Source organism: Lampetra planeri, chromosome 7 (genome assembly GCF_965212315.1).
Source record: "Lampetra planeri chromosome 7, kcLamPlan1.2.h2, whole genome shotgun sequence".
NCBI classification, from domain to species: Eukaryota; Metazoa; Chordata; class Hyperoartia; order Petromyzontiformes; family Petromyzontidae; genus Lampetra; species Lampetra planeri.
In genome coordinates, this window is record NC_136113.1 from 9,239,723 (window position 1) to 9,267,439 (window position 27,717).

The following is a 27,717-nucleotide window of genomic DNA, read 5'->3' on the forward strand; positions in this document are numbered from 1 at the left end:
ATTGTCTGCGTCAAGGTGGTCAGGCGTCTCAGGGGTCAGGGCACTGAAATCTTTAGATTCCTGGGAATCGCCTGCGATTAAACTCAGGATAGTGAGGTGATGGTTTTAGCTGGTTCACCGGTGACTGGACCAATTTTTATTAATTCCAGCTCTGACAATGAAAGATATCAGTTTGCCATGTGATGGGCAGTCAGGTGGCGCGCTGGGGATGAATTCAGTTAAAGCCACTATGTGATAAAGGGGTGGTATCACTGTGGTGGTGCTGGTGGTGGTACTGGTGGAACTACTGTGTGGTATCACTGTGGTGGTGGTAGTGGAACTATTGTGCGGTATCACTGTGGTGGTGCTGGTGGTGGTACTGGTGTAACTACTGTGTGGTATCACTGTGGTGGTGGTAGTGGAACTACTGTGCGGTATCGCTGTGGTGGTGTTGGTGGTTGGTACTGGTGGAACTACTGTGTGGTATCACTGTGGTGGTGGTAGTAGAACTACTGTGTGGTATCACTGTGGTCGTGGTAGTGGAACTACTGTGCGGTATCGCTGTGGTGGTGTTGGTGGGTGGTACTGATGGAACTACTGTGTGGTATCACTGTGGTGGTGGTGGTGGAACTACTGTGCGGTATCACTGTGGTGGTGTTGGTGGGTGGTACTGGTGGAACTACTGTGTGGTATCACTGTGGTGGTGGTGGTGGAACTACTGTGCGGTATCACTGTGGTGGTGTTGGTGGGTGGTACTGCTGGAACTACTGTGCGGTATGGCTGTGGTGGTGGTGCTGGTGGAGACACGGCGTGCGGTGCGGTACCTTGAAGTGGTCGAGCTGGCGGTCGAGGTCGGTGGGCGCGCGCCGCTCGACGCACCCGTCAAACACGAGCATCTCGGCGTCGCGCAGCCAGGCCTTGAGCTCGCGCACGCGCCCCTCGAGGCGGCACACCAGCTGCGCCGCGGCGGGGCTCAGCGACTCGCACGCCGGCGGCTCCGCGGGCTCCCCGCACGCCGCCGCCAGGAAACTCTGCGACGACGACGCGCCATGCAGAACATCTCGTTCTTACCGCCCCTTTTTAATTCGTCGTCGCGAAAACTTTTTTTTCACATAAATATAACAAAGAAATCCCAAATCGCATCCCGATTGCGCCACCGGCGTCACGCCACGAGACGAAGGATCATATTTGGATCTTTCGCGCAGCGGCTCACAGAAAGCGGATACCCCAGAGCTACTTCAGGGGCCCCCTCACGTGGCCACACGGTAGGGGCAAACTTTCAATTGCTCCAGAAAGGAGGGGGTAGCACTTTCCCACGACAATTAAACCAATTTATTTTCATGTGTTTTTGCGTAGTCATTGGTGACCAGACTGACACCATTACCTCACTACACTTGAGAACACGGTTTAATCACAGATCGCCACCTGAATGAAAACCCAGGATCTCAGCACTGTCGGATCAGCGCCCTAACCTACGAGAGCCTCCTGGTCATCTCGAATAATTCAATGGCTCAGAGGTCAGGGCACTGAGCTCGGACCACCAAGATCGTGGACCCAGAATCCGGGTATCCGGGTATCGGCCGCATTCTCAAGTGTAGTGAGTTGATGGTCTCAGCCCAGTCACCAATGACTGCACCAAAAACAATTGCATTCAATGTAGGTTTTCACTTTATTTTGCTCCATTCCAGATTGCAATGTGGAAACATTTTGGCTTGCTTGCCATATCCTATTCTATTCAGAATTCATACAGCGCCCTTCCCAGGGTGCTTTACAATGCAAACCGATGGCGATACACAAAGGGGCAAAAGGGGAACAACGGGTGGGGTGGAGAGGCTGTCAGTTAGGGACGTGACGGAAGGGACGGAGGGACAGGGGCTGGAATAGGAGGTGCTGATGTTGCAGGGGTAGGGAAGGAGGAATGAGGTGGAGTGTGATGGTGAACGAGGGTGACAAATGGGTGCAACGTGAATGAGAGGCAGCGGGGTATGAGGCACATGCGTGAAATGATAATGATAACATAGATAGGCGCTGTGGCCAGGCATGGATGAGGGTAGGAGAAGGGTGGTAGGGGCAGAGGTCTGGTGGCCGGATAGTTGGGCTGGTTGAGGAGCACGGTGGAGGGCTAGGGGAGAGATGTGGTTCGGTGCGCATGGAGAAAGCGAGACACGGGAGCCGGGTCAAGAATTAGAGTCGTCAGTTCTCTGGAGCAAAGCATGTGGGGGCCCAGGTTATCCATAGGATGACCAGTGTTGATTCTCCACAAGGTGGTACTCATTTTATTGACCCTGGAGGATTTATGGGCCGAGTTGACCTCAAACTGCAATTCTTCCTTATAATTTTCCTACTTTGAATCCGGTGCAGTTTTTAACTCGCCATAAGTATCATCAGGTAGTCAAAAAAACATTTAAAAAATACAATCCAGCAGAAAAACTAAATGTTGTGTAATGCACCAACAATAGGGCGGAGATTGCTTTAAGCCAAGCGCAAAGTAAGGATTTACTCCCGTCACTCTCTCCCTGTCATACAATCGCTCCCTTATGCCTCTTTAATCACTGTGACCATCATCATTGTTGTCGTGATCGTATTGCCTTCATACATCTGGCAAATGCCAAGGACTTGTTCTACCAGATTCACTGTTTTCTCGAGTCCTTACAGTGCTTGACCCTCATATTTCAGGACGGTACATTTCTCTTTCTCTTCATTTCCTTTCATTGCATGACTCTTGAACCCCCATCTTCTCTTTGCCGAATTTCCCATACCCTTGCTCTTATCAAGAAATGCGTTCATTCCTATCTGCTGGACAATCATTAGTGCTCTAAGTTTCTGTCCTTTCGCACCGTGCGTAGCCAACCATGCTAATCGGAGGTACGGGGGGGGGGGAAGGACAACTACACACAAAAAGCATGTCTAAGTAAATACGTGTTTTTAATTTAGATATAATGTGCACATATTTTCTGGGTTGCTGGTAGACCTGAGGGGCACACGGCAAGTAGTCAGAGCCATCGCTAGAGGTGTACTGGATGTGGTGTGCCAGGTGTCAGAAATATTTTATGAGTCACCAAACTAGACAGACCTGGCTAAAATTAATCCCTAGCTATTGTGGCCTCAAGGCTTCTATTCAGCATGTACAGGGTGGTCCAGATAGTCTTGTGACCCCCATTTAATGCTCTAAATGTTTTAAGTAAGGTTAATTTAAAACGCAAATTAATATGCCAAGGGAAAAAAATGTTAGGGGTAAATTAATTGTGGGGAAGGGGGGGGGGTGTCACAAGACATCTGGACCACCCTGTGAAACAAATAAAATCCCACAATATACACAGTGCCACGTCGCCGCCGTACCTCGACCGAGTTCCACTTGGCGTCCAGTTGCTCCAGCTTGAAGCGCACGGTATCCGTCGTGAGCGTCTGGTTGAGGCTCACGAGCTCCTGCCCCTGAGTGAAGATCTGCCTCTTCTTGGGCAGCCACATGGTGAGCTCCACACGGTAAACCTGAGGTGTGCGCGTGTGCGAGAGACACGAAACCCCGCACACCTCCGTTTAGCAGGGTTGGATATGTACGGTGCGAAAGAAGTTCAAAATACTGTACATACATCATTGACAACCTTACGGTGCGTCCTCTTTTGAGGGCCTAAATACTCGTTTGCACAACCTCCACCAAGTCAGACATCTCCAAGGGAAATAATTCCTCACACCTATGTGGTTAGATACATCCTTTATGCGAGCATTGAATATTTGTTGCAGAGTTACTTGTTATCCAACAGGGGGCAACGTGCATTCCTAATGGGGCTGATAGTTTACAGGTGAACGGTCATTGCTGTGGGAATGATCTGGTACGTTAAAAAATGTAAGCAATGTTTTTTTTAATACCATATAGAACAACAACCGACATCTATTGTTTGTTATGGAACTGAACGCCCCTCAATGCACTTTCTGCTTCAGCAACAAAGACCTCCGATTGAATCCCCCAGTCAACATTGACTTAGTGGTAGGTCGCTCATTCTCTTCTGTTGCCCTCAGTCTGAAACTCTCTTCCTCCAGACACCTATGCTGTCGATTCCATGCCCCTGTTGAGGTCAGGCTTAACTCATCCTTTGTCCAAAAAAGAAATCGTCACAATTCCATACCGCGTCTTGAAATGAGGTCGTAATGAAGACGCTGCATAAATACGCATCGTGTTGTATTTTCAACACACAAGAAACAGGGCAATACAACCGCAGGCAGAAGAGTGCATGACCAACACAAATTCAGTAGAAGTTTAATAAAATTATTGTTGCGGAAATTTCTTAGAGACCAGATGCGCAGTACTCAAAAAAGTGTGGCCACCAACCTTAGACAGCTGGTGCCAGTGCTCCTCTGACATCATCAAGTCGTTGTCTTCCGACATCACCGCCTCCACATCGCAAAGCCAATCCCACAGCTCCAGGCAGTTGGCACCAAACTCTTCGCAACTGGAGCAGAGCAGAAAGTAGAGCCAGACCTCGTGAGCTGTAACAATCGGCAACTATACAAGCTGCAGAAGAAACCCATCCCCGCATGGTGACTGCTATTTGTGGCGCACAATCGCAAATCGTGTGCTTGGCAGGACATGATATATTGTCATTTCAAAATAGCTGTTGCATTAGAAGTGTGAGAATCTGGCCTTGAAAACAAACTCCCATTTTTCTTTATCTTTGCCAGACCCGCAGATTTTCCCCGATGTGCCGTAACGCCGAGCGCTGCGGTGCACGTGTGTGATTTGGTGACCTGGAGGATAAAGGCACAGCCCCTGCAATTGCTTGCAAATGCCACTTGTGTCAAAAAAGCTTCCGCTGGAGGGAGCTCTAAACAGCCCCCTCTAGAAGGAACTGGACCCTACTCTTCAATGCTGATCAAACGTCTTACAGCGTACAGGGAAAATTCAGTGCTGTATCTAAAGCAGTCGGTACAGTAAAGATGTTTTCACAAAGGTCACAGGTGTGGAGGCAACTCTCCCTTCATACCTTTAGGTTTCCTCTGAGCACTCTGTTGCACTTGCACACTGAGAAATGCTTAAATAAATTGGCTAAACATCCCACGGCGGGGGACCACACCTCGCTGACAATGAGCCTTAAAGCTTAGCAAAGTCTCTCTTGGGTAAACAAAAAAAAATATTATTATATTCCCAAATATTGGCTTGCACAAAAACCCATTTATGACAGGAAAGTTCCAAGGAAGACGCGAGGCGGGTGTGCCAAGGAATTTACAGCAACGTGTGACAGCTTGAAAATACAGTTATTAGGGCAGCATTAAATATTGCGCTCAGAGTTTTAAAATCGCCATTAAACCGCGAGAATTACTATTACGGTCGAGCCCAGGGCATAGCTCAACCTCCTGCAAAGCAGCGGAGCGTGGTTAGCAGGCATTGGCCCTAGCGCAAGGAATGAAATAGGGCCCCCTGTCCAATTTGAACTTATATACATGATCTATTTTATGTATTTATTCTTTGCGATTTGATTACCTCTCCTATACTTTGCACTCCTCTCGTTTTTTGTATTGTTTGTTCTTGTAACTTTCTGACCCACCCCGACTGTTTCTTCCCGTGGTCGCGTGGATTTTTCTCCGGGTCCTCCGGTTTCCCCCCCCCCCCCCACATTTAGAATCAACGTGCGTTCAGAGTATTTGGCTGCTATAAATTTGCACACGATAAGCCACTTGTTGAGCTATAATTTGTGGCCAGGTCACTTGTGAAAAAAAAAATGAATTGCTCAGTGGGCCTTACCTGGAACAAAAAAACAAAGTAAGTATTTTTTAAAAAGCATTTAAGAAGTCTCTGTCGAAGCGAAGCCGGAAAAGACGGAGCTATCGTGGTGTAAACAAAGCCAATGGCAGTGCGGTCGTGCACCGGCATTCATTAAGCGCTCCACCCTTGGCACGAGGGCAGGACTGTGAGGTGGCCATGCAGCTCAGTGGGGGGGGGGTAGGAGAGGAGTGGGGGGGACAGTGGAGTCTTCAATGCCCCACTCGTCCCTGGGGACAGAGACAGCTAAATCCGGCGCCGGGGCCTCACCTGTCGTTGCGCCGAGCGTCGCTGGCGAGCGAGAGGGAGCGGGCGGCCCGCGCCGCCCCCTGCGCGTGGCCCAGGTAGCGCTCATGGTGCAGTCGGAGGGACAGATGCTCCACAGTGTCTCGCGCCAGCTCCAGATCCAGCAGCTGACCCTCGCCCTGCGCGTGCGCACAAGCGCACGCCCACCCCGTTAACCTCAGCGCCACCAGCCACTTGCCAAAGCGGACAAATACACCCTGGGATTTTTTGTTTAGTTTCATTCAGACTCTGTCTTCTCGACAGACCTGTTCTACACCTGAGGACGGCTGCTTGCGTTGTGGCCGAAACGTCGTGAGAATTATTTTATTATGTTTTATTTTTATTATTTTATTATTTCCATTCTACGTGACTTTACCGAAAGAACCAAGAAGATGAATCCCTGCAGTCACGAAAGCTTTAAATCGAAATCCATTAACTAATTATGTCCCACTTGAGCCATTGAAGTTGTATAAGGTTGCGACCTGTTCTGGATTTGACCCAGACAGTCTAGAAAATAGCATCTTTGTTCGGGGGGGTGGGAATTGAATCTAACGAGATCTTGTACCAGTATTGTGTTTATTACAGGATACTGCATGGATTTGATAGACCCAGGTTGAACGAGGAATATGTCTGGGTTTGGTCTGTGGAGAAAGGTGGCAACCTATTGGTAAGCCACTGGAGCAATGCGCTTTGAAATCTAGATTGAAAACTAATTTCTTTAGAACTGCTTTTTGTGTTTAGTTTTTTGTCCTTCCCCAACACCTCCGATTAGCACTGCTGGCTACGTCCGGTGCGAAAGAAGTCCAAAGTACATACATGGAACCTAGAGTTACCCAAGGCTAGCAGCCTTGAAGTGAAATGGGGCACGCTAATGATCTGTGAGGTAACGATCTATGAGATAATGATTTGTGAGGTAATGATTAACTATACACCCACAGTATAGTGCCGTTTATGTATTACGTAATTGGAAGTATTTTAATAAAAGGAGCGTTAAAAGAGTACAGTAACACCTAGAAGCCAAAGAAGAATCCATTTATTTACCTACATTGAAACTAAGATTTTTTTTCTTTAAAGCCCGATACGCAAGAAAGAGCGTGAGTGATCTTATCGTGTACATGGACAGCCTTTTGGTCAACCCACTGCTGAATGAGGACTTCCTGACACCACGCATATCATGGGGGTTATTTGACTATACTTCACCACGTCCGTCAGCACGGGTTGGTGAAGGCGACGAGCGTAGAGGCACAGTACAACGACGGATTACACTGCACTGCCCTCTGCTATCCATCACGTCCAGCAGAGAGTATCATAGGAATCCAAGTGTGGTCTCCCAGGCTAGGCCATGCATTGATAATTTGTATGCACGATTGCTGAACGTCTTTCACAACCGTACGTAGCCAACCGTGGCCAACCGGAGGTGCGGGTAACCTGGGGCTGGGCGTGCCCGGCAGCGTGCGGGCGAGCCTGGTGCGACGCCAGGATCCCGGCCTTGGCCACGTCCAGGGCGGCCAGGAGCCAGCGGTGCTGCCGGCAGATGTGGGCCTGGAGCGACGTCCACGCGGCCTCGAGCCAGCCCAGCAGCCCTGGCAGACCTGGGGCCCGGCGGAACACGCGCGTTACGCGCGCAGAGGTGCCCCGTATGGACTTCAACGGACTGTTGGTGCAAGTGTCATTAGCGAGCTAGCACCTGTGAATGCCGGCACGGCGCCCACAAGGGGGGTGATACCGCTTCCGACCGGCTGCCTTTGTCTCCCCAGTGCTGATGTTTACACACAGCACCAGGTAATCATTTAAGGCTGAGTCAACATCGGGGAGGCCCAGTATTGGTTTATATATTCACCAATGTTATTGATCGTGAGCAGGAATCGAACTCTGGTCGCCGGGTTCGAAGCACAGTGCGCTAACCACCACGCCACCGCTCCCCACACAACAAGTGAATGCGCACGTACATATGCGTGCACAAATACGCACACATAAGCCCACATAACAAAAATAAAAAGGTGAACAAATGAGAAAACGCCATGCACGTTCCCAAGCGTTAAAAGATCAAGGGGCATGTAATTACACTGGCACGCGTGCGCGCGATTGCAACAGTACGGAGCACAAGGTCACACTCGTGCGTGGAATGTTGAGGTTGTTGGAGGTCACCGGTAACTCGCGCAGGATGGCGAGGGTGTTACCGGTGACACCGATTGGCCAACGGCCGAGTGTCAAACCGAGGTGGTCGTACTAACCAGACAGCCTCGCCCCGAGCAAATCCAAAAACTGCTTTCCTTCTTCCACCACTTCATCCTTCATCACGCAGCGGCTCTCCATGCTCATCTTAAAACTCTGCAAGTCAGAAAAAAGAAACAGGCAGGGAGATGAGATGATATACTGTCGGTGTCAACGCGAGGCAATAAAATTAATAAACTGCGGGACGCATCGCGCTCGCCGTGCATCCACTGTACGCTGGTCGCCGTGCGTTGTGTTTGACTCTAAATGTTGCGTCGCTCAGCACAGGGGGCAGGACGAGACCGCGGGGCTCCTGCTACAGGCAGCCTCTGCAAGTTAGGTGGGGAAGGTTCACCATGCCCCCAAGCGATTCCAAGGTTTTATATGAAGAAGGACCATTTCCCGAAATGTCATCTATTGTATACTTTTCCTTTAAAGGCCACGGTGTTATTGGCGATTGTGTTGAGTTTCTTTCACAATGAGTTTGTGGTGTTTCATTTTCGACTCGGCAGTCACATGCGACGTTGGCAAAGGCATAGCCACCCCCTCCTCTCTGAGTGGCGTGGATGTCGGGGGAAGTGGGCCTCCCACCAGGTGGTTGTGCAGGTACAGCTTGAGGCTCTGGGTGTCGGGACGTGGGGGGCCCATGCTCTCCGCCTGCTCCTCCGCCTGCTGCAGCCACGAAGTCAGCTCCAGCAGCCTCTCCACGAAGCTCTGGCACGGGGAGGTCACAGGCAGGGCACGGACACGAGGAGGGGGGAGGGGGGAGGGTCAGGGCGTTAGCAGACAAAGCAGTCACCACTTTGGGCCCAAAGCAAGTCCATGGATTCATGACAACAAAATTGAGGTGCACCAAACAGCAGCTCAAATTCACATCCAAATTAACATGGCGGGCTAATTCACATGAAAAGGCGAATTTATCTCTCTCATACGTTCTCTCCCCACATTTATATTTTTGTTTATGTGTCTCTTATCTCAAGACATGCATCTATAGCTCTTGACTATCTCTTCTGTCATCTCACTAGGATTCTTATAAATGGAAAGGGAGGTCCCTCCAAATTATTTCCGTTTAGGGCACCCCCCCCCCACCACCGATGGGCCAGCACCACCACTGGGCAACATCGGCTGTGTGGTCCCTGCAACGGGAGTTTCATCAACTGTGCTCATGCTGATTCCCACCGAGGCTAAACATGAATGAGCGGCATATACGTTAACATACTGTCTTTTTTAAATCCACTGCTAGATGAGAGCCTCCCCATCCCATGTGTTAATGGCCATTGCTTAACCATACTTCACCACGCCGGTCAATGCCGTTTGGTGAAGGTCGGGAGGGGGGGGGGCCCAGGATCGGTTCAGATATCACTTGCCACTGATGTCAGCCATGGCTGGCAATCGTGCTCATAAGCCCTGGGCTAACTGCTGTGTCACCGCTCCGCCATTAAGTTCACCACTACGTACTCACTGCCACAGGCCAATCCATTGGCGGACAGACCTTTTAGAAAGGCATTAAGCGATTCGGTAGGCTGGGAGACGCCGGTGCGTCTTGCCCTTGCAAGGGCTCTTTGGTGAGCTGTGCCCAGCTACTATCTACCAGATTTTTACCACTGCCAAGAGGACCCTTCTCAATTTGCCCACTGCCATGCACTCGCTGGACCGGTTTCCCAGACTGTCCTTTGTTGACACTAAAAGCTTTGCTGCGCTCCATGGGATGCGGCGGCGCATTCCGCAGCGCCACTGCAGGGATATGGGGAGGGCAGCTTTGGCGGTGATGCTGACTTCTGCGTCTCTGCAGCATTGAAGTCGCTCCCCTCTGTCTCTAAAACCATCGCATCTGGGCACCCCCCCCCCACTTCCTCCCACCCACCCCGATGAATGGGCCGAGTGAGATAAATGCTGAAGAAATTAATATATTCGGCGTACACTGCACTGCAATGTAAATGCTACACGCGAGCCTTAAATGGCTTTGGGGTACAGAGGTTGACGGTTCGATTTCACTGGCCGCGCTGATTAACCATATTGATATGTTATTATTATGATATGCGCCGCCTGCTTCACAGTGGACGTTAACGATCCCCGTGACGCTATTTGCAAGAGCAGGCAGGCCGTTGTATGTGTTGGCATCACAGTCCACATTTAGAAAATGACCCACAAATTACTCAATTGTTATTATACACAGCAATCAACGGCCCCTTGTGGAACTAATGCCCCAGGTAATTCTTGCAAATGAGGTTATCGTGGTTTCTTGAGTTATTTCCTGGTGAAACAAAATAAAGGGATGACTTCAAACATGCAACTAAAGCCTTTCCTGATTAAAAAAAAATAGATAATTGGCAGTCCTCATCTCAACTGATTAATAATTATATTCTTGGTTCTTTCGCTAAAGCCACATAGAAGGAAAATAATAAAATAATTATAATAATTATAATTATCAAAGGGAAAAAAAGAATAGAAACTCCACATTCCTCTGGTGGAAGCCAGTCTCTCCAGATTAACACGGCTGGCGAATTCCTACAAAGTCGACCTCATTCAATCCACAGAACTACAATCTGTATCTCCACATATAAATACAAGTACGTATTAGTCCAGGTAAAAATGATCTGGCAGCATTTATTTCAATCTGCTTGCATCGATCTGCCAGCGAGGTATTTCTAAACATCCCCAGGGCGTGATTTCAAACATCTGGGGCCATTTCCTCTGCTTACACAGCTCCTACCCCACTGTGGTATTCCCTTCCTCGTCGGATAAGGGAACTCCGAGACTGTCCAATGTGCTAAAAAAATACTTTAGATGTAACCTGTATAGCGTGGCATTTACAGATGAAAACGAAATTTATGTTATAAAAGTTATGGGTGCAGAATAACCTAGTTATAATATTAATTGCATTGTTTTAAAAACAATTGTACAGAGGATAATGATTCGTGTATAGGGGTCCTTGGCTTTAGGAAAGGCGCCGTAAAAGAAATAACGTTTAATTGATTGGTTTCAGAAATAAATATCTGGACCAGTTTCAACCTTCTAGGTGTTATGAACAGTCAGGCTTCTAAGCAAATTCTGTTGGATTACCAAGGGCCTGTGGGTCGAGTCATCTTCCAACTGGGATTAGAGCTCACATAGCCTTGCTGACCGTGGGTTGTGTCTACTCTGAAATGCAGTGCCACCCAGCTAGATCGAGTTAACACAAAAGACGCACCAACATTCAATTTGGCAGCAGCTGCTATAAACAGAGGGCTGCTTTTGGCTTGTTGTGTCAGTCTCATGCACATGATAAAAAAAAACAATTTGAACGCCATTAGCAGTTCAAATAAAGCTGTCTCCAGATTATGTCGCATAATGGGGATTCAATGCGGAGTGGGGGTCACAGATACGTTACCCGTGCTGGCTACAGTTCTGTCGTTGCTGGTAGTGATTAAGGCTTCAGCTGCACCAAACACTGCCACACATCGGAAGCCATAGAGGGAATATTTAGTTTCGCATGTGTGTATACATTACAGCACTGTGTCTAATGAGGGTCGGCTGTTGCTATAATAGCGCCATGGTGAAGCTGTGTGTCACGCAATAGGGAAATCAGACTAACTACACTTATACTAATTAGACTATTAGAATGTAAGAAATGCAGCCATTGAAATTGTCATGTTACTCATAAAGAATGAAATGGTAAGCATTGAAGGATTTCGTAAGAAAACAAATAACTGACATATGGACGCATTTCTATTGTACATTACTGCATGTTTCCGAAACATATTTTAAAAAATTACACATTCATTATTAATGTACAGGGTAAATTGATACGTTTAATATGCTTGCAACATAGCCAGGGAATGTCTACAGGCTCTCGTAATCATTACGCCACCCCCCCATCCGTGATAAATTGTCCTGGCATTGATTCTGATGTCGTCTTCACCAATGGCAAACATCTGAACCTGTCTGGCGGAAAGCAGGCTCGACGCGGAATAATGTCATGGCCACATCACACCCCTGCCCTCGTGCCAAGGGTGGAGCGCTTAATGAATGCCGGTGCACGACCGCACTGCCATTGCCTTTGTTTACTCCACGATAGCTCCGTCTTTTCCGGCTTCGCTTCGACAGAGACTTCTTAAATGCTTTTTAAAAATTTACTTACTTTGTTTTTACGTTCCAGGTAAGGCCCACTGAGCAATTATTTTTTTTTTTCACAAGCGACCCGGCCACAAATGATAGCTCAACGAAGTGGCTTATCGTGTGCAAATGTATAGCAGCCAAATACTCTGAACGCGTGATGTTGATTCTAAATGTGGAGGGAAAACCAGAGGACCTGGAGAAAAATCCACACTTTACCACGGGGAGAGAGAACATGCAAACGCCAAATATCAGGTGGCAGAGACGGGATTGAACCCACGACCTCCTGCATGCTGGGCGAGGTAGTTAACATCTTACCACTGCGGCGCTTCCAAAGGGAAAGTCGAGCTTAATGGGAGAGTCTAGCCAGCGCCAGTGATTCTGATCGTAGCTATTTTAGATTGATTTTTTGTGATCCAGGATACTCAACTGGGGGGGGAGGTTGTCCTTCACGCTGTGTGGATTTACAGGAGCTGAAAAGCGACTTGCGCAGAGAGGGACCACGTTGCTATTTCTGTGACTGAAGCCTCCTCTGTCACAGATGCTTCTCTATTAAAAAAAAATGTCTGAAAGAGTTTTCCTAGAAAAAATGAGAGCTGACGCAAAAAGCCTGATCAGCTCTAAACATTAAATTGCTGCAGAGCACACACACACATTATGTAAGCAGGGCATGTTCACCGTTTGGCTACTTTTTGGCTACTTTTTGGCAGCGTGTCGCAGCACTCAAGAATGTACATATTTTAGATGCTCACGATAGAGGCAACTGTCGCGGTTACTTTACTTGGGAATTGTTACCTCACGCCCAGTTCACCTTGTTTATAATAACGCTACTCTCCGTGGTTTTTCTTTTGCCTCTGACCAAATCATCCAGAATGCGCCTAATCTCCTCAGACCTCACGAGCTAAGCTGGTTTTGAGCCTGGATATTGCTTAAATGGGCGACCACCACCGACGCACAAACATCTGTTATCGGCCGCGGGGCTATACGGTGGCGAGCAGAGAGCAGAGCGGAAACATCCATTCTTGTACTGTACTACTATGCTTCAACATCGGTGCTCCCCACCTTCACTGAACCGCGCTGACCGGCGTGGCGAAGTATGGTCGAATTAACCCTCACGACCCGCAAGGCGTGGGATGGCCCTCACTCAGCAATGGCTTTACATGAACGCTGGATGTACACAGCCTGTTTTGCACATGCACACGTGAGTTTGACAAATGTAGGTTGGAGAAGTAAACAACTGCATTCTCGTGCCTGCACCAGAGAATACGCCATCCAATCAGCAAGCGTCACGCATGAACCAGGGCCCCACTGGTGGCAGAAAGATTCAAGAACGATTTACCCCCCCTCCTCCCCCACCACGTCTGGTGACCGACAGGCCCGGTCCGTTTCACGTGAGCCAAGGCAGCAGGGAAACACGCACGCATGTGGAAATGTGAGACAGTATGTAGCCGACCGTGCAAATCTATGGGTCTCGGTGTGTATACATGTACGTTGAACTTTCTTTGCACTGTACGTAAGCCAACCGTGATAATCGGAGGTGCGTAGGGATGCAGGAGTGGCCGTATGCCCGCGTAACATTGTCGTGGTTTACAAACCCGCCCACCTTCGCCAAGATGCAGCTCAACTTCCTACTGCACTGCTGTCCCTTCCGTACAATATAACCTCCCTTGCTTTATTTGTTGCACATACATAAAATTACTTGGTTGGCGACGCCGTAAATAACAATTAACTAAAACGCAGCGTATTCGTCGATGACGCGTCAGGCGAGGGCCACGCTACGTGGACATGCCTCTGAAGGAGGGCCGCAGTGAGAGGCCTCACCTGTTGTACACAACTTTCCTTTCGAGGCCATCTGTGAAAAAGTACTTCATAGCTCATCCGATTTCTCCACGATAAATAAAGACCCTGATTCTGAAGGCCGCAGCGCTATTGATGAACGTGTCGAGTTTTTTTTATTATTTTATATTTAAGCGAACTGCAACATTAAGTGCACGTATTGGTTGTTTTTTTATATTTTAAAAATGTTATTGTTGCTTTCTGTGTAGCTGCCGTCATGAACACTGTCTGTTTGGGCATGTGCTGAAGTGGCTTCATTTCCGCCCGGGACTTGTGCGTGCTTGCTTGAGCACAACATGCACAAAGCGTGCCTCTGGGAGTAGCCACATTCTCAAACACTGCGTAACGGTTAAGTTTTACTACGTTAAGTCAAGATAATACACAATGAAAACTGCCTTCGTGATGGTCACATATTCTAATTGTCATTGGTCCAAGGAAGGAATAGAGGTCATAAAAAACGTCAGTGATCTAAAAGTCCTCTTACGAAGAAAAAACTGAGCAGTAATATCTAAAAAGCAAAACAATTTATGGCACACTTCTACTGCAACGTGGTTATATAAAACTCTCGTAATAAAACCAGTAGTTATTTAAAACTAATAGCAACCTGTCAAAACGATCTGTAGGACACCACAAACACCTACTACAATGTAAGACAAAGCACAAAATGTCACCGCAAACTGCCGCACGCGGCCTTTACAAAGGGGAGCAAAAAGAAAACAGCCACCTCAATCTTCTCTTCCATCTGCCTGCCGTCTCCTCGACACTTGAGGCACCTGTGCAGCTCCTGCCTCAGCGAGGGGATGCTGCAGCACGCGGCATCGTCCAGGCCGCTCTCCGCCACCCAGCGGGGCCCGCACGCCGTGTCCTCCTCCTCCTCCGTGGGGCCCGGCGAGTCCGAAAAGTCCGACTCGAAAAGGAACGACTCGTCGGACGTGGCCGAGCCAAAGGTCTTGTCGAGGGAGCGGCTGCCGCCGCCGCCGCCCTTCCCCTCGTCCGCCCTCGCGTCGTCCATCTCCCACCAGCCGGTTTCAGCCTGCCACCCGTCGGGCGAGCTCGCCCCGGAGTCGCGCGAGCCCGCGTCGGACAGGAAGGCGTCGCTGGAGCCGGGCGATCCCGCGGGGAACGCGGGTGACGAAGTGCCCCCGCCGCTCCTCCCGGAGGCCTTGCCCTCACTGCTGTCGCCATCCCAGGGCTCGCTCACGGGGCTGAAGGCGTGCGGGGACGCGACGCCGGAGGACGTGCCCGACAGCTCCCAGTCGCTGACGTCGCACACCCTGGCGCCCGTCGTGCCGCGGCGCAGCAGCGTGTCCAAGCCATCGAGCTTCAGCGAGAGGAAGCCGGGCTCCCGCAGCAGCAGCAGCGACGGCAAGGCCATGTACTCCTGGGACTCGCCGCTCGGGGAGACGTCGTCTCTGGCCGTCGCGGCCACGTTGTTCGAGCCGAGGTCGATGGGCAGAGGATCGATCGTAGGCGCGGCGTCGCTGCTGGCGAGGGCCAGGTAGGCGTCGTCCCTCCGGCTCCGAGCATCCGGTGCCTGTGCGGCGTTCCCGACGACGCAGTACTGAGACTCGGAGGCCGCGGGTGCCGACGAGCGCGGAGGGCTCTGCGGGTTGAAGTGCCGGCGGTTGCTCACTCTCTCCGCGCGCCCGTCGTCGCTGGGTCCGCGCCGAGATGGGCGTCCGCTCCTCCCACGGGCGACGTCCTCGTCGTCGTCATCATCTGCCTTGGGGCGTGAGGAGGCCTGGAAATACTCGCAAGCTCGGCCCTGGGCAGCGGCGGAATCGTCCCTCGGACGCCGATTCGCGCCCGGGCAGGACGATCCTTCCGTCGCATTGACATACGCCGACCCGTCCGCGCGATTGTCCACTTCGCCAGCGTTTACGTTTCTCAGGTTCAAATGTATCTGCGTCGGGCGTCCAAGAAAAGCCACCGAGGAGGCAGCATTCAGCGCCGTGTTGAATGTGGTGATGCTGTCCCGAGTGTCGTTCCACTGCTTGTTTGTCATGCCCATGCTTCCTCCGCTCGGCGCTCTGCCCGAAGCAACGCTATAACCGATTTCCCCCGATGCTTCCACGCCAGCCCCCTGATACGTCGCATCGTGTGATCCGTCTTCATCTTCATCCAAGGAAATATCGCTTTCGCTGCGACTCTCGTCTCCGCCAACAGCACCCATGCTCGCATTTCCACACACATCCACGAATGATTGTTGGACACCGCTAACTGACCCAAAAAATGACATCTTAAGGTAGGAGGCATCAGCCGCATTCATCCCAGCACAGACGTTGGCTCGTGTATTTCTCAGCGGCAACGAATCAGAGTCGCTGTCCGAGTCCCTGACTTGCTCCGAACCCGCGCCGGCGTCTTTCGCCTCATCGAACAGAGGAGGGGTCGCCACATCAAGGGGACGCAACCGTCCCTCCGGGGCGGCGTCCGTCGGCCGCGTCGGGGTGGCGCTCCCGGCTCCGCCCGTGCCCGGCGGCAGCGCCAGCGACGGCGGGGAGGGCGGATCATCCTCCCGGGGGCTGTAAGCCGAGAGCTCGGAGGCCGTGATGCCGCAGTCCAGCGAGAAGTAGTCGGCCGGGCGGCGAATCAGCAGCTGCGTCTCGCTCTGCTCCTCCTCTTCCTCCTCCTCTTCCTCCTCCTCGTCGTCCATGACGATGCCCATGCAGTTCTGCGAAAGACAGACAGCAGGTTAAAACGAGGCGGTGCTGGGTCTGTATTTTTAAATTATCTCGCCGGGGGTTAGAGTGCTCAGCTCACAAATGGACCGCTGTGAGTTCAAATCCCAGTTGGGCAGGGGGGTTGGGGGGATCAATACAGCATCGCACCCCTCCATGGTTGATAAAAGGACCACATTATGGGAAGACAAAAGTGACTGTCTCATGGATGGACAGACTGAACACTGCCGTAGGAATGTGAAATCTTCACTGCTCGCTCAGGGCTGCTAACAGGGATGACTTCCACCTCAGACTCTTGATTGGGACCTGGCACCAGTGGTGATTAGTTTATTGACTGTGGTGAGATGTAATTTACTCACTCAGGAAAGCCTCTCAAGACGCTTTAGTGAGGAGGGTTACACACTGAAAACACTTGGCCAATTCCATTCACGAGCACATGGCTTTTACAAGCCAGATTGGACTCCCGCTTGGGATTTGAGATTCTGACCTTACTCTTGGATACTGCGAGACAGGCACCCTGCTGCAAGTCACAACAGCCAGCCGCAAGCGCGAGAGTAAAACAACAACAAAAACTAATTTAAACAATGGCTCTTCATTCCTGCGTTGCGCCATCACTTAGCGCGCAGACAGCGCCAGACGCTCCAATTAGACTCATTTCTAAATGCAGCTGACAGACGCACAGCGCGCTGGGAGCAGAACTAAATACCATCACGTCTCAATTATCGCGCGCCGCGATACGTTTTAAAAGCGGCCGGACAATCGGAGCCCTAACCGTTCCCCGTAAACTTTTCTTCCCCTGAATAGTCAAATGGCTCTTGAGCACTGTGAGAGGCAGGTTTGGGGCTCCGGGCTTCTGAGAGGGCTCTCTTAGCACGACTCATAGGACACGGCCGGCATTAAGCGCTCGCTCGCTCCCTCCCTCGTAGACAATCACCTCACACCCACCCTGCCCCCGAACACATGTCGTATCAATGAAGGAGTTGCATTTGTGTCCGCTAGGGAGTCTAGTCAAACAGGGCCCCCGTCTGTTAATGGCAGCTACCCAACGACTTGCCACACTCGGGGCGTAGCGCGAGGTGGGAAGGGCCCTGGTGCAGGGAATTAAGTGGGCCCCTTCCTCCTGCCAGCCCTGACCTCGACTAAACTATTTTTATTTTACTAAGTAAGAAGCGAACTGGCCACAAATGATAGCTCAACGAAGTGGTGTATAACGTAGAAATGTATAGCAGAAAGGCTTGTCCCAGTATCCAAAACCATAGTGAAAATAGAATTTTTGTCCTCGTTTAAAATGTTCCGGCTTCATGCATGGCTCACGATACTGAAAAAGAGCAGGGCTACCTGAGTAGTAGTCGAGGTTAGCAGAGGAATAAGCGGGGAAAATCCCAGTTGAGCCTCCCAGAGATATGGTAAACTTATGATGCAGCCTTCATGTAAAGGTTAGCACAATGGACTTGCAATCGAGAAGTTGCCGGTTTTTTCTATGGGTAAGCCATAATCAATCGGCAGGTCGCGATTGGTGGGGTAAAATGTGGATACTCACACCTCTCTTATATGATCAGCCAGTATGGCTGAAGAGGTCAAACACCCTCTAGAGGGGCTTTGCACCTTTGACCTTCTCTTGCTCGCTACGGCCAACGTCCCGGCACTCACCCGGTGCACTTGGTCCTCCTCCTCCTCCCGCTGCTCCTCCTCCTCTTCCTGCTCGTGGGCACCGTCGCCACGCATGTTTGCGGCGGCGGCCGTGACGGTGGGGACGTGCGCGGTGGCGGTGGCGCGGAGCTGCAGGCCGCGCAGCACGCGCTCACGCAGCAGCAGCGTGGAGACGCGCAGCCGGTGCCACAGCAGGTGCACGGCCTGGATGTCGAGCAGCACCTGCACGGAGACGGCGAGCAGCCGCAGCGGGAACTCGGCCTCCTGGAGCGCGTGGATCACCTCCACGTGCTCCCAGATCTCCTCGCAGATCTCCTGCAGAGAGAGGGAGAGAGATGATGCGACCGGCGTCGATTTCCCGTCACCGCACCGATAGCAAGCGTCGCCGTCTATTCAACTATTTTTTTCTTAAACTATTTTTGTTTGACCGGGTAAGGACCACTGAGCTATATAGCGCTGTTTCAGAAGCGGCCTGGACACAAATGTTAGCTCTGTGAAGTGGCTTCAAATGTGGACGTTTATAGCAGACAAATACTGTAAACACGTTTCTAAATGTGGAGGGAAAAACCGGAGGACCCGGAGAAATATCCACACGACCATGGGGGAGAACATGCAAACTTCAAATATGCAGGCGTCAGGGTCGGGAACGAATCCACGAGCTCCTGTATACCGAGCGAGGGAGTTAACATCTCGCCATTGCAGCGGTTATCACGATAACAAAACTGTTGGGACACCAGCACCATCGTTGTTGTCACCGTCATCGTCTGAAGAATATCGAGATTGGTACAACTCACAATAATCATTTGCATCGTTGTGGAGAATATTTATATTTCAATAAGCAGACAATGTCTCCTTCACATAGCCATCTCTCCACATAAAAAAGGCTGTTTGATCATCATAATCAAAATCATCATTGTTGTCATCTTTGTAACGCTAGTTATATCACCACCATCATCTGAAGACGTTCATAATCATCATAATCAGCATAACAATTGAATAATAATTGTTTTTTATAAATCCACTCTCATTGTTTTGGTTGACTGGCCTTTTTCCTGTAATTAACACAAGTTCACTGAAGCAGAAAATGGACAAATAATTATCATATACTGAAGGCTATCATCGTCATTAACGGGTAAATATTTTTTTTTATTTGTTGAACGGTCACTGTCATCATCTGAAGATTGTCATCGTTAAAATAAGGGTGTTATTTAATCATCATCGTCATTAGCAGCAGCATTTTGCAATGATTACCATCATCATAAGACTATCATACGTATCGTTGCACCTATTGTCATGGAATAAAAAAGGCACACAGGCCTGAATTACTAATTATAGCGCTGTGCTTCGAGTACTCATTTCACAAATGGATGGCTGTGAATTCAAATCCCACTTGGGCTATCAAATAAGCATATCATCCATCCAGCGATAATAAAATTAGAACCACTTCGTGTTAAGAAACAGCAGTTGTCTAATGGACACACTAGACCACTGCCATGGGAATGTGGAATTACCATCACTGGCTCCGTTTGCTAACAGAGATGAGTTCGACCCCATACTCGCGTAAGTAGGGAAGTACTTTGACTTTTTGTTTGTTTACATTTTGAACAAAGAAACTACTCTCAAAATAGGGTTGATAACATCTATGCACCCAGACAAAACAAGGCAGACGTACAGGCACAACACACACACGGATCATAGATGCACTATACCAGGCTCAACTCAGAAATGTCAATACACTTTTATCACAACCAGGCAAAGATTCGAATCTGTAAATTATACGAAAATGCCATGATAACCGAATAACTGTGTAAGGCTGGTAAACCAAACTTCTCAGACAAGGCACACAAATGTGTGAAAAAGCCACAGCCTTTTGTGCATATGCAAAAAATCCCAACTGCAGTTCCTGGAGAAGTGCATAATGGTCCTCTTGTTTGAGATCTAAATTAATTAATTGGAGCAGATGTAACCATGACAGCAGTACTAGAATTTTGCCATTACTAAAACGCTGCTGTCAGTTGGTCACGTTTGCTCTCATTTTTTTTATCTATTAATTTGCTGTGATGGTCATCTAAGACAAGAGGTACACAATGCATTTATTCCGGAAAATGCTAATGGATTTATTTTTGCATACACTCGAAAAAAAGAGCCGTGTTGCTTTTTAACACGTTTTTTTGTGTCTTGTTTAAAACTCGGGTGGCCACGGTGGAGAGACGTTAACTACCTCGCCTGGTAGACAGGAGTTTGTGGGTTCGAACCCGACCTTGACGCGTGTATGCGTGTTCTGTTTGCATGCTCTCCCCGTGGTTACACGAATTATTTTCCGGGTCCTCTACTCTTTCCCTCCACATTTATAAATATGCTCTTCGCGTATTTGGCTGCTACAAACTTCCACATAAGCCACTTCGTTGAGCTGACAAAGAGCTAAATAGCTCAGTGGGCCTTACCTGGTTCAATAAAAAAAATGCGTCGTTGAGTTTAACTTGACGAAAGATCCGTTTCTGCTTGAGAAACTCCCAAACGGCAATGATTTCCTTATTACAACTACTCAGCAACACCGCAAGGCAAACACTCTTTGAGAGATATAAATACTGTACACATCACGCGTGGAGCTCAACCACCGGAGCGGGAACAAAAACAGAACGATGATGACGCACAAGCCCCTGCAATAAATGACACAGATAAACTTTTTTTTTTGTTGCGGGAAATTGAGAGCGCGACACGTGTCTGTTGTGTCCACGGCAATTTGTAAGTGATCGTGAAAGTTGCCTTTGCCTTCGTTAGTTCACGTGCAGAGTGTGGAGGACGCCCCTGGTGAAATGCTTGAAGGTGTGTGCAGAAATAATGGCCTTCGAAGACTTCGATTTCTTTTTTTAAGATGGCAATAAAACCTAAAAGCCCTCTCTATCGACTATGAGAAAAATGTTCCCGTAGGGTGGTAGCCAGTGCTTTTTTTAAACACTAATTAACACGTTGGAACATGCCACAGTGCTCAATACCATATTGTTGTTACATAGTACAGTCCAGTGCCATCACATTGTAACGCACAGTTCCATCATAAAAATACCATCACACGAGAATACAAAAAAAAACAAAGACAAAGATCCCCCATATAGTCTGAACAGGCTTTTGGGGCAAGTGCTGTTAGCGAGTAGCCCCTTGGAAGGCACACAAGGTGGTGGGGTAGCCAGCACCACGTCCCGCCGCATTTTTCTCCACTATTGGCGACATTTACGCACCAGGATAGGCACTAATTTGAGGCTGAGTCGACCTAGGGGAGACCCAGGACCGGGTCAGATAATCGTCGGTAAACAAACACGTAAACACAAGCAGAGCAGCATTACATGTGGACACTGGGGAGGTGGGGTGACTTGCCAAAGAGGCAGCCGATAATGGGCGTCTCTTGGCCGAACTCCTTTTAAAGAACCCATTAGGTATACAGCCATAAGCAGCAGGGATTTGTGGGTAATGCTGTAATGGATATAGATTTGTTTAGAAGTTATTACGCCACGCCTGAGCCGGTGTCTTTTCGGGTAACGATGCTTCGTGACAGATGGGGGACATTATATTTCGGTGTAATTTTTGCCCACCCCTCCACGTGCGCTCAAAACAAATCTCAAAGAATTCCCCAGGATTAAACTGATAATTTCTCAAATCCACTCGACCTTAATCTTCGACTTTGCCAATCGTCTGTAATTATAAATCCGAGCATTTAAAATCACGGCCGTGCACGAATTATATCTCCATCGTAATCTTGACGAGCACGCAAACGCCTTGCTGAATTGTTCTCGCCTACGGCATTGTCCAGAGCGGTGTTATGCTTGCTCGTAATCCAGCGACGTGCGAATCTGCCCTCGGACGCATTCATCGGCCTCTTGCTCGCCACCCTCCCCCGAAACAGCTCCCCCTCCGCTTTGTGAGGATGACAGCAGAGTCAGGCGTTTGTCCATTCAGGGCCCGGCTTTGGTAGGCACACAAGGCAAGAGGAGGGGGGACGAGGCAGCGGTGGAGGGGGTGGGGTGGGGTAACGTGGCCAGCGTCGATCGTCCGTCAAGGAAATCCGACGCAAGTAGCAAGAGGGATTACGAGCGTGCGACGGGGGGGTGCTGAGCCAATTCGGCGAGGGCACCGTTTGACAATGGCTCACTCTTGCGAACGCTGTCGTGGGATCTTTTGACGCCCACTGGCAGATTGGGGGACACACATCCAGATCGACTCTCCACCGCGTTTCGTGTCGCCGTCGGTTAGTTCGCAGTTCATTTTCCCTCCCGCCGCGTGTGACATTTATGCGAGCCCATAAACGGCGGATGCCCTCACAGCAGAATTTAAGGCCGAGTCTTTGTGGAAGCTATAAACTTAAGAATTATCAAAGGATGCCTTTTTGGGTCGGGTACAGTTTTAAAAGTTTAAGACACCCCTCCCTACCAACGCCCACATATCCCTAAATGTTAAACACGTCATTTGTAAACGTTTTGGGCACTCTTTTTTCTTAATCGACAGCTGTTCACGCTGTTGGCGTTAGACAGTTACACGTAAAACAAACGTAGAGGCTACATCGCAAGGCACAAACAGACGCCGTGTCTTTAAAGGTTCAGCAACTTGCCCAACGAGCATGGAACGTTGCGTGGGGGAGCAAACGTTGGGCTCAAATCGCGTAAATATGATTGCGTCGTTAAACCCATCACATATGGCTCTCGCCTGATGATGCTCGTTGTAATTTGCTGGCGAAACGTCGTACACGAAGTGTAAATGTCGCGGGTTCCCTCTCCGGTGTGCTGCACTAGTAACCAATCAGCATGTTTTGTTTACGTGACAAGCCTTACTAATTGGCCACGTCGGGTGGCGGCGGGTTGAACGACACATTTATTGTTCACGCCATCGAACCCAGCAAAAACCTCCACTACGAATACTATTGGTCGCGCAAGCTCACGAGTTATAAACTATCGGGCTCAAAGCTGGTCCGTAAATTCCAACTACAGCAACCGCGAAACTTGCCAACACAAGCCCGCCCCAAGCATCGGCCCCTGTTGCGTGGCTTCCGCCAGCGACTGCGTGTTTGGGTGCCGCAAGCGGCGGTGGCACTCCGGCAAGTCGGAGCGAGGAGTTTAGCGGGGAGCACGTGGCTCATCTTGCTTCGGGCGCAAGTCGCCTCCTCCCCACCACCACCACCACCACAGCGTTCCACGGCTAAACTCCAAACCGAGGGAGGAACTTCCATCGTGAGAGAGCGAGAGAGAGAGAGGGCGAGCACGGTGGGCAGACACCGCTGCGCTTCGGGACAGCCCAGCCGGAGCAAGTCGAGAGAGGACTCGTTCGGGGATCTGCTGCGGTGTGGTGCGGCTGGGCGGTGGTCACGTGCCACACCGGCTGGGCTGCCCCCTAATGCCACTCGCCACCAAGTGAGCAAAGCGAGTTAAACAGACAAACGAAAAAGCCGGAATGCAAATTGCTATATCAAACACGCGCGGGCACTGTACGCAAATGCAGTCGACACAAGAATGATCTTGTAAGAGCAAAAATATGCAACGCGTGCAGGCATAATGATGCTGTCACCTTGCCACGTGCAATAAGGCTGATGGGTAAAGGTTTTTTGACAGGTTTCCTAGACTATTAGCCGGCAAATTGTGGAGTCTCCAAACTGTTATCTATTTTTCACATTTCCTAAAGCACATCAAGACCACAAACATGGCACAGTTCCAACCCCAGTGGTACGCGCAATGATGCCTCGGCCTTTGAAATGAGACAATTTAAAACTAAAGATAATCTTTTGCCGTCCCACCGTCAATCAGCTACTAACCACAAAATTAATGTGAATCACCAGCACTCGAATGACATCAACGCATAATGACTCATTCACCGGGTGTACATTTTATCAGCAGAAGTGACACACTGCAAACGTTCGGCCAAAACTTATACAAAATATACACAACACATTCTTACTCTTAGGTTGTTTCTGTAAAGTCACGTAGGTAAAAATAAAATTATTTCTATTATTTGTATTATTTATTTTTATTTTTACCTACGTGACTTTACCGAAAAAAACCCAAGAGTATGAATCCTTGCAGTCACGAAAGCTTCAAATCTAGAACAACACATTCTCATGAATGAACGTTGCTGCGGTGGAGTATTGAAAGGCTACAAAGTCACCCAGCCACACACCCATCTCACGCGGCATTGTCCAACCCATTGCAACGAATGACCCAGCTGGCAAGCAGCGAGCAAGAGAGCACTAACCACAGCAGCGTGAAAACAACACCCACCATCACCAACTCAGAAGGAAACAACGCTTCATTCCTTTGTTCGGAGACGCTTACACACACACAAATACTCACACTCGTGTTGGCTACAAACTCGCATGCGGCGCTTAGGAGACCGAGTCAGCGCACACTGACAGGCAAGTCGAACACACATGGGAAAACATGGCATACACCAATCATACGCGTACTCTCCGCCCACCGCAGTGAGCTCACAAGCCACCGGGCACTGAGATTGGATGGAGAGGCCGGCGCTGCATATGGGGAGTATTCTATTGAATGGGCGGAGCGGTCCCAGGGAGAAAGAGACAGGGAGGGGGGGTTGAATGTGTAGGTACGTACTCTTCGGTTTTTTCGGTAAATCACGTAGGTAAAAATAAATAATAAAAATAATAGAGATAATAATAGACGTAAAATAATTATTTATAAAATGATTATTTTATGTCTATTATATGTCTATTATAAAATAATTATTTTATGTATATTTCAAGCTTTCGTGACTGCAGGGATTCATCTTCTTGGTTCTTTCGGTAAAGTCACGTAGAAGGGAAATAATAAAATAATAAAAATAAAACATAATAAAATAATTCTCACGACGTTTCGGCCACAACGAAGAATCTTCACCTGAGGACGGCTGCTTGCGTTGTGGCCGAAACGTCGTGAGAATGATTTTATTATGTTTTATTTTTATTATTTTATTATTTCCTTTCTACGTGACTTTACCGAAAGAACCAAGAACATAATTTATGTCTATTATATGTCTATTATAAATTAATGATTGTATGTCTATTACTATCTCTATTATTGTTTTATTTTTACCTACGTGACTTTACCGAAAAAACCTAAGAGTATGAATCCTTGCAGTCACGAAAGCTTCAAATCTAAAATGTATAGGTACGCTCAGCATGTATGAAACGGCTGTGCAAACAATGGCCCAGTCCATTCAATGCTGATTCAAAGGAATACATGATATAATTTTTTTTATTAACTTACCAGACGTTCCAGAGAAATATAATTTAAATAGCAATAAAAACAAACCATTCTGGCCATTGGACATTCAGGAGAGCAATCAATGAACAGTTTTTCACACTCGCAAGTTAGTCCCGTCAATAAATATAGCCCTCTGGCAACTCACCAGCTCACCAGCAAACGAGGTCTGAAGTGACGTTGTAGCTGGATATGTTGATATAAATACAGATGGTTTTTTTATATTTTAAAAACGTATTTCCCCCCAAATATGTTCCACTTGTGCTCTCGAATTCCTGTGCATCACCCCGGTGTCAGAGAGCGGCCTTGGAAGATGACATCGCAGACGTATGGCTGAAGTGACTTTGATCGGCCTCTTTATTATCCACACGAGGGGGCACGCCCTTTAATACCAAGCAACATTTCTCAGCTGGCTACACTTGAGAACCCGGTTTAATCACGGCGGCTTAATCAACCATTTCAAACCCAACATATCAGCTGTCAACGTCCTCATCGTCACCGTCAGTCTTTTAACCGCGAGGGGCATGGGTGGGCACCCATGATGCTTTGCAAACTCCACCTCTTGTGACCTTTTGCAATCTGCACAACGTCTGCCGTTGATCTGCCTGTCCGTGTCGCTACGTTCCTCGTCATCCGGCCGACCTGCCTTCCTCGTCTCTTCTACTTTAAGGGGCGCAACAGTGACGAGATGTTAACCGCCCTGTCGGGTACACGGGAGATTGTGGGTTCGATCCCAACCCTGACGGCTGTATACTTGAAGTTTGCATGTTCTCTCTCTCTCTCCCCGTGGTTTTTTTTCTCTGGGTCCTCCGGTTTTTACCCTCCACATTTAGAATAAACATCACGCGTTTGGAGTATATGGCTGCGCGATACATTTTCACATAAGCCACTTTGTTAAACTACCATTTGTGGCCAGGTCGCTTGTTAAAAAGAGCTACATAGCTCAGTCGACCTTATCTGTTAAAATAAAAATTAATAGTCTTCTTGGTTCTTCCGGTAAAGTCACGTAGAAGGGAAATAATAAAATAATAAAAATAAAACATAATAAAATAATTCTCACGACGTTTCGGCCACAACGCAAGCAGCCGTCTTCAAAATTAATAGTTTTAGTTATTTTATTTACTGAGCCCTGCAGGATGATGCGGGGAATTCTCACTGCTCTTTGAGTGTCACGGCCAAACCATCACAGCTTCTTCATATTTCAGTCACTCGGCTGTTCTGGTTCAGTACTTTTTATTATGCTTAATTATGCCTGCTTAAGCAACAAAGCCTCAGTCTCAATGCTCTTTTTCCGCAGGACGGTCCTGTCAGGTTTTCTCAGTAGGAGGCGATGTTGCTGCCGATGCATGAAAATCCCAATTTAGTAAATTTTCAGCTACATTTTCAGCATTGAGATGGTTCGCCCATAAAAGTTACTTATATGAGTTTTTTTATGTTTAGCTTACAGGGAGTTATCCTGACCCTTGAAGCATCCGGTCACCTATGTGCGAGTTTATTTGATCATAACATGTGACACTGTATTGACCTTTCTCAATTCAAGACGCGTATTGACGCGTATCTATCACGCCTTCAATACAGCGTTTGTTTCTGGCCCGCTTGACATAGTTGGTCTCTGGGTCCTGTTCTCATGAACTCAACAACCATGATCTAAAAGTTAAACACTACATTACCTTTCCAATAGTTTGCATTGAAGCCAGACCACGTAAAACAATTACGGTGTTCTAAAACAGGGTTTATTTAGAAGAGACTGGAGAATTCATGGCGCCACAGCCCAGCACACAGCGTGACCCCCACCCCTCTTTGTATCTCCCTGTTGAATGAAGCCAGGAAACAGCACCACTCACTGCAATAATTCGTCTGGTTTTTTTTCCCTTCCGCCTGGCGGAGCCGAGCAAGTCGGAGCAACACAATTATTGGGTAATACAGGGCCCGTGTGGTAAACGTGCCCAGGCACGCACACACACACACAGGCTCACACACGTGGCCA

At 48.9% G+C, this 27,717-nt stretch overlaps 1 protein-coding gene across 1 annotated transcript; it reads right to left on the reverse strand.

Moving 5' to 3' along the window:
- Positions 1–539: 539 nt before the first annotated feature.
- Positions 540–24,899, reverse strand: LOC144719909 (uncharacterized). Its single transcript, XM_078596232.1, has 10 exons — positions 24,822–24,899; positions 18,493–18,807; positions 14,889–16,835; positions 8,825–8,947; positions 8,254–8,350; positions 7,448–7,611; positions 6,005–6,159; positions 4,307–4,427; positions 3,319–3,468; positions 540–1,010 (listed from the first exon to the last, which is right to left on the reverse strand). Exons 2-10 carry the CDS (start codon positions 18,565–18,567, stop codon positions 744–746), a joined length of 3,099 nt encoding a protein of 1,032 aa, XP_078452358.1. The 5' UTR covers positions 18,568–18,807; positions 24,822–24,899; the 3' UTR covers positions 540–743.
- Between the last annotated feature and the right edge of the window lie 2,818 nt (positions 24,900–27,717).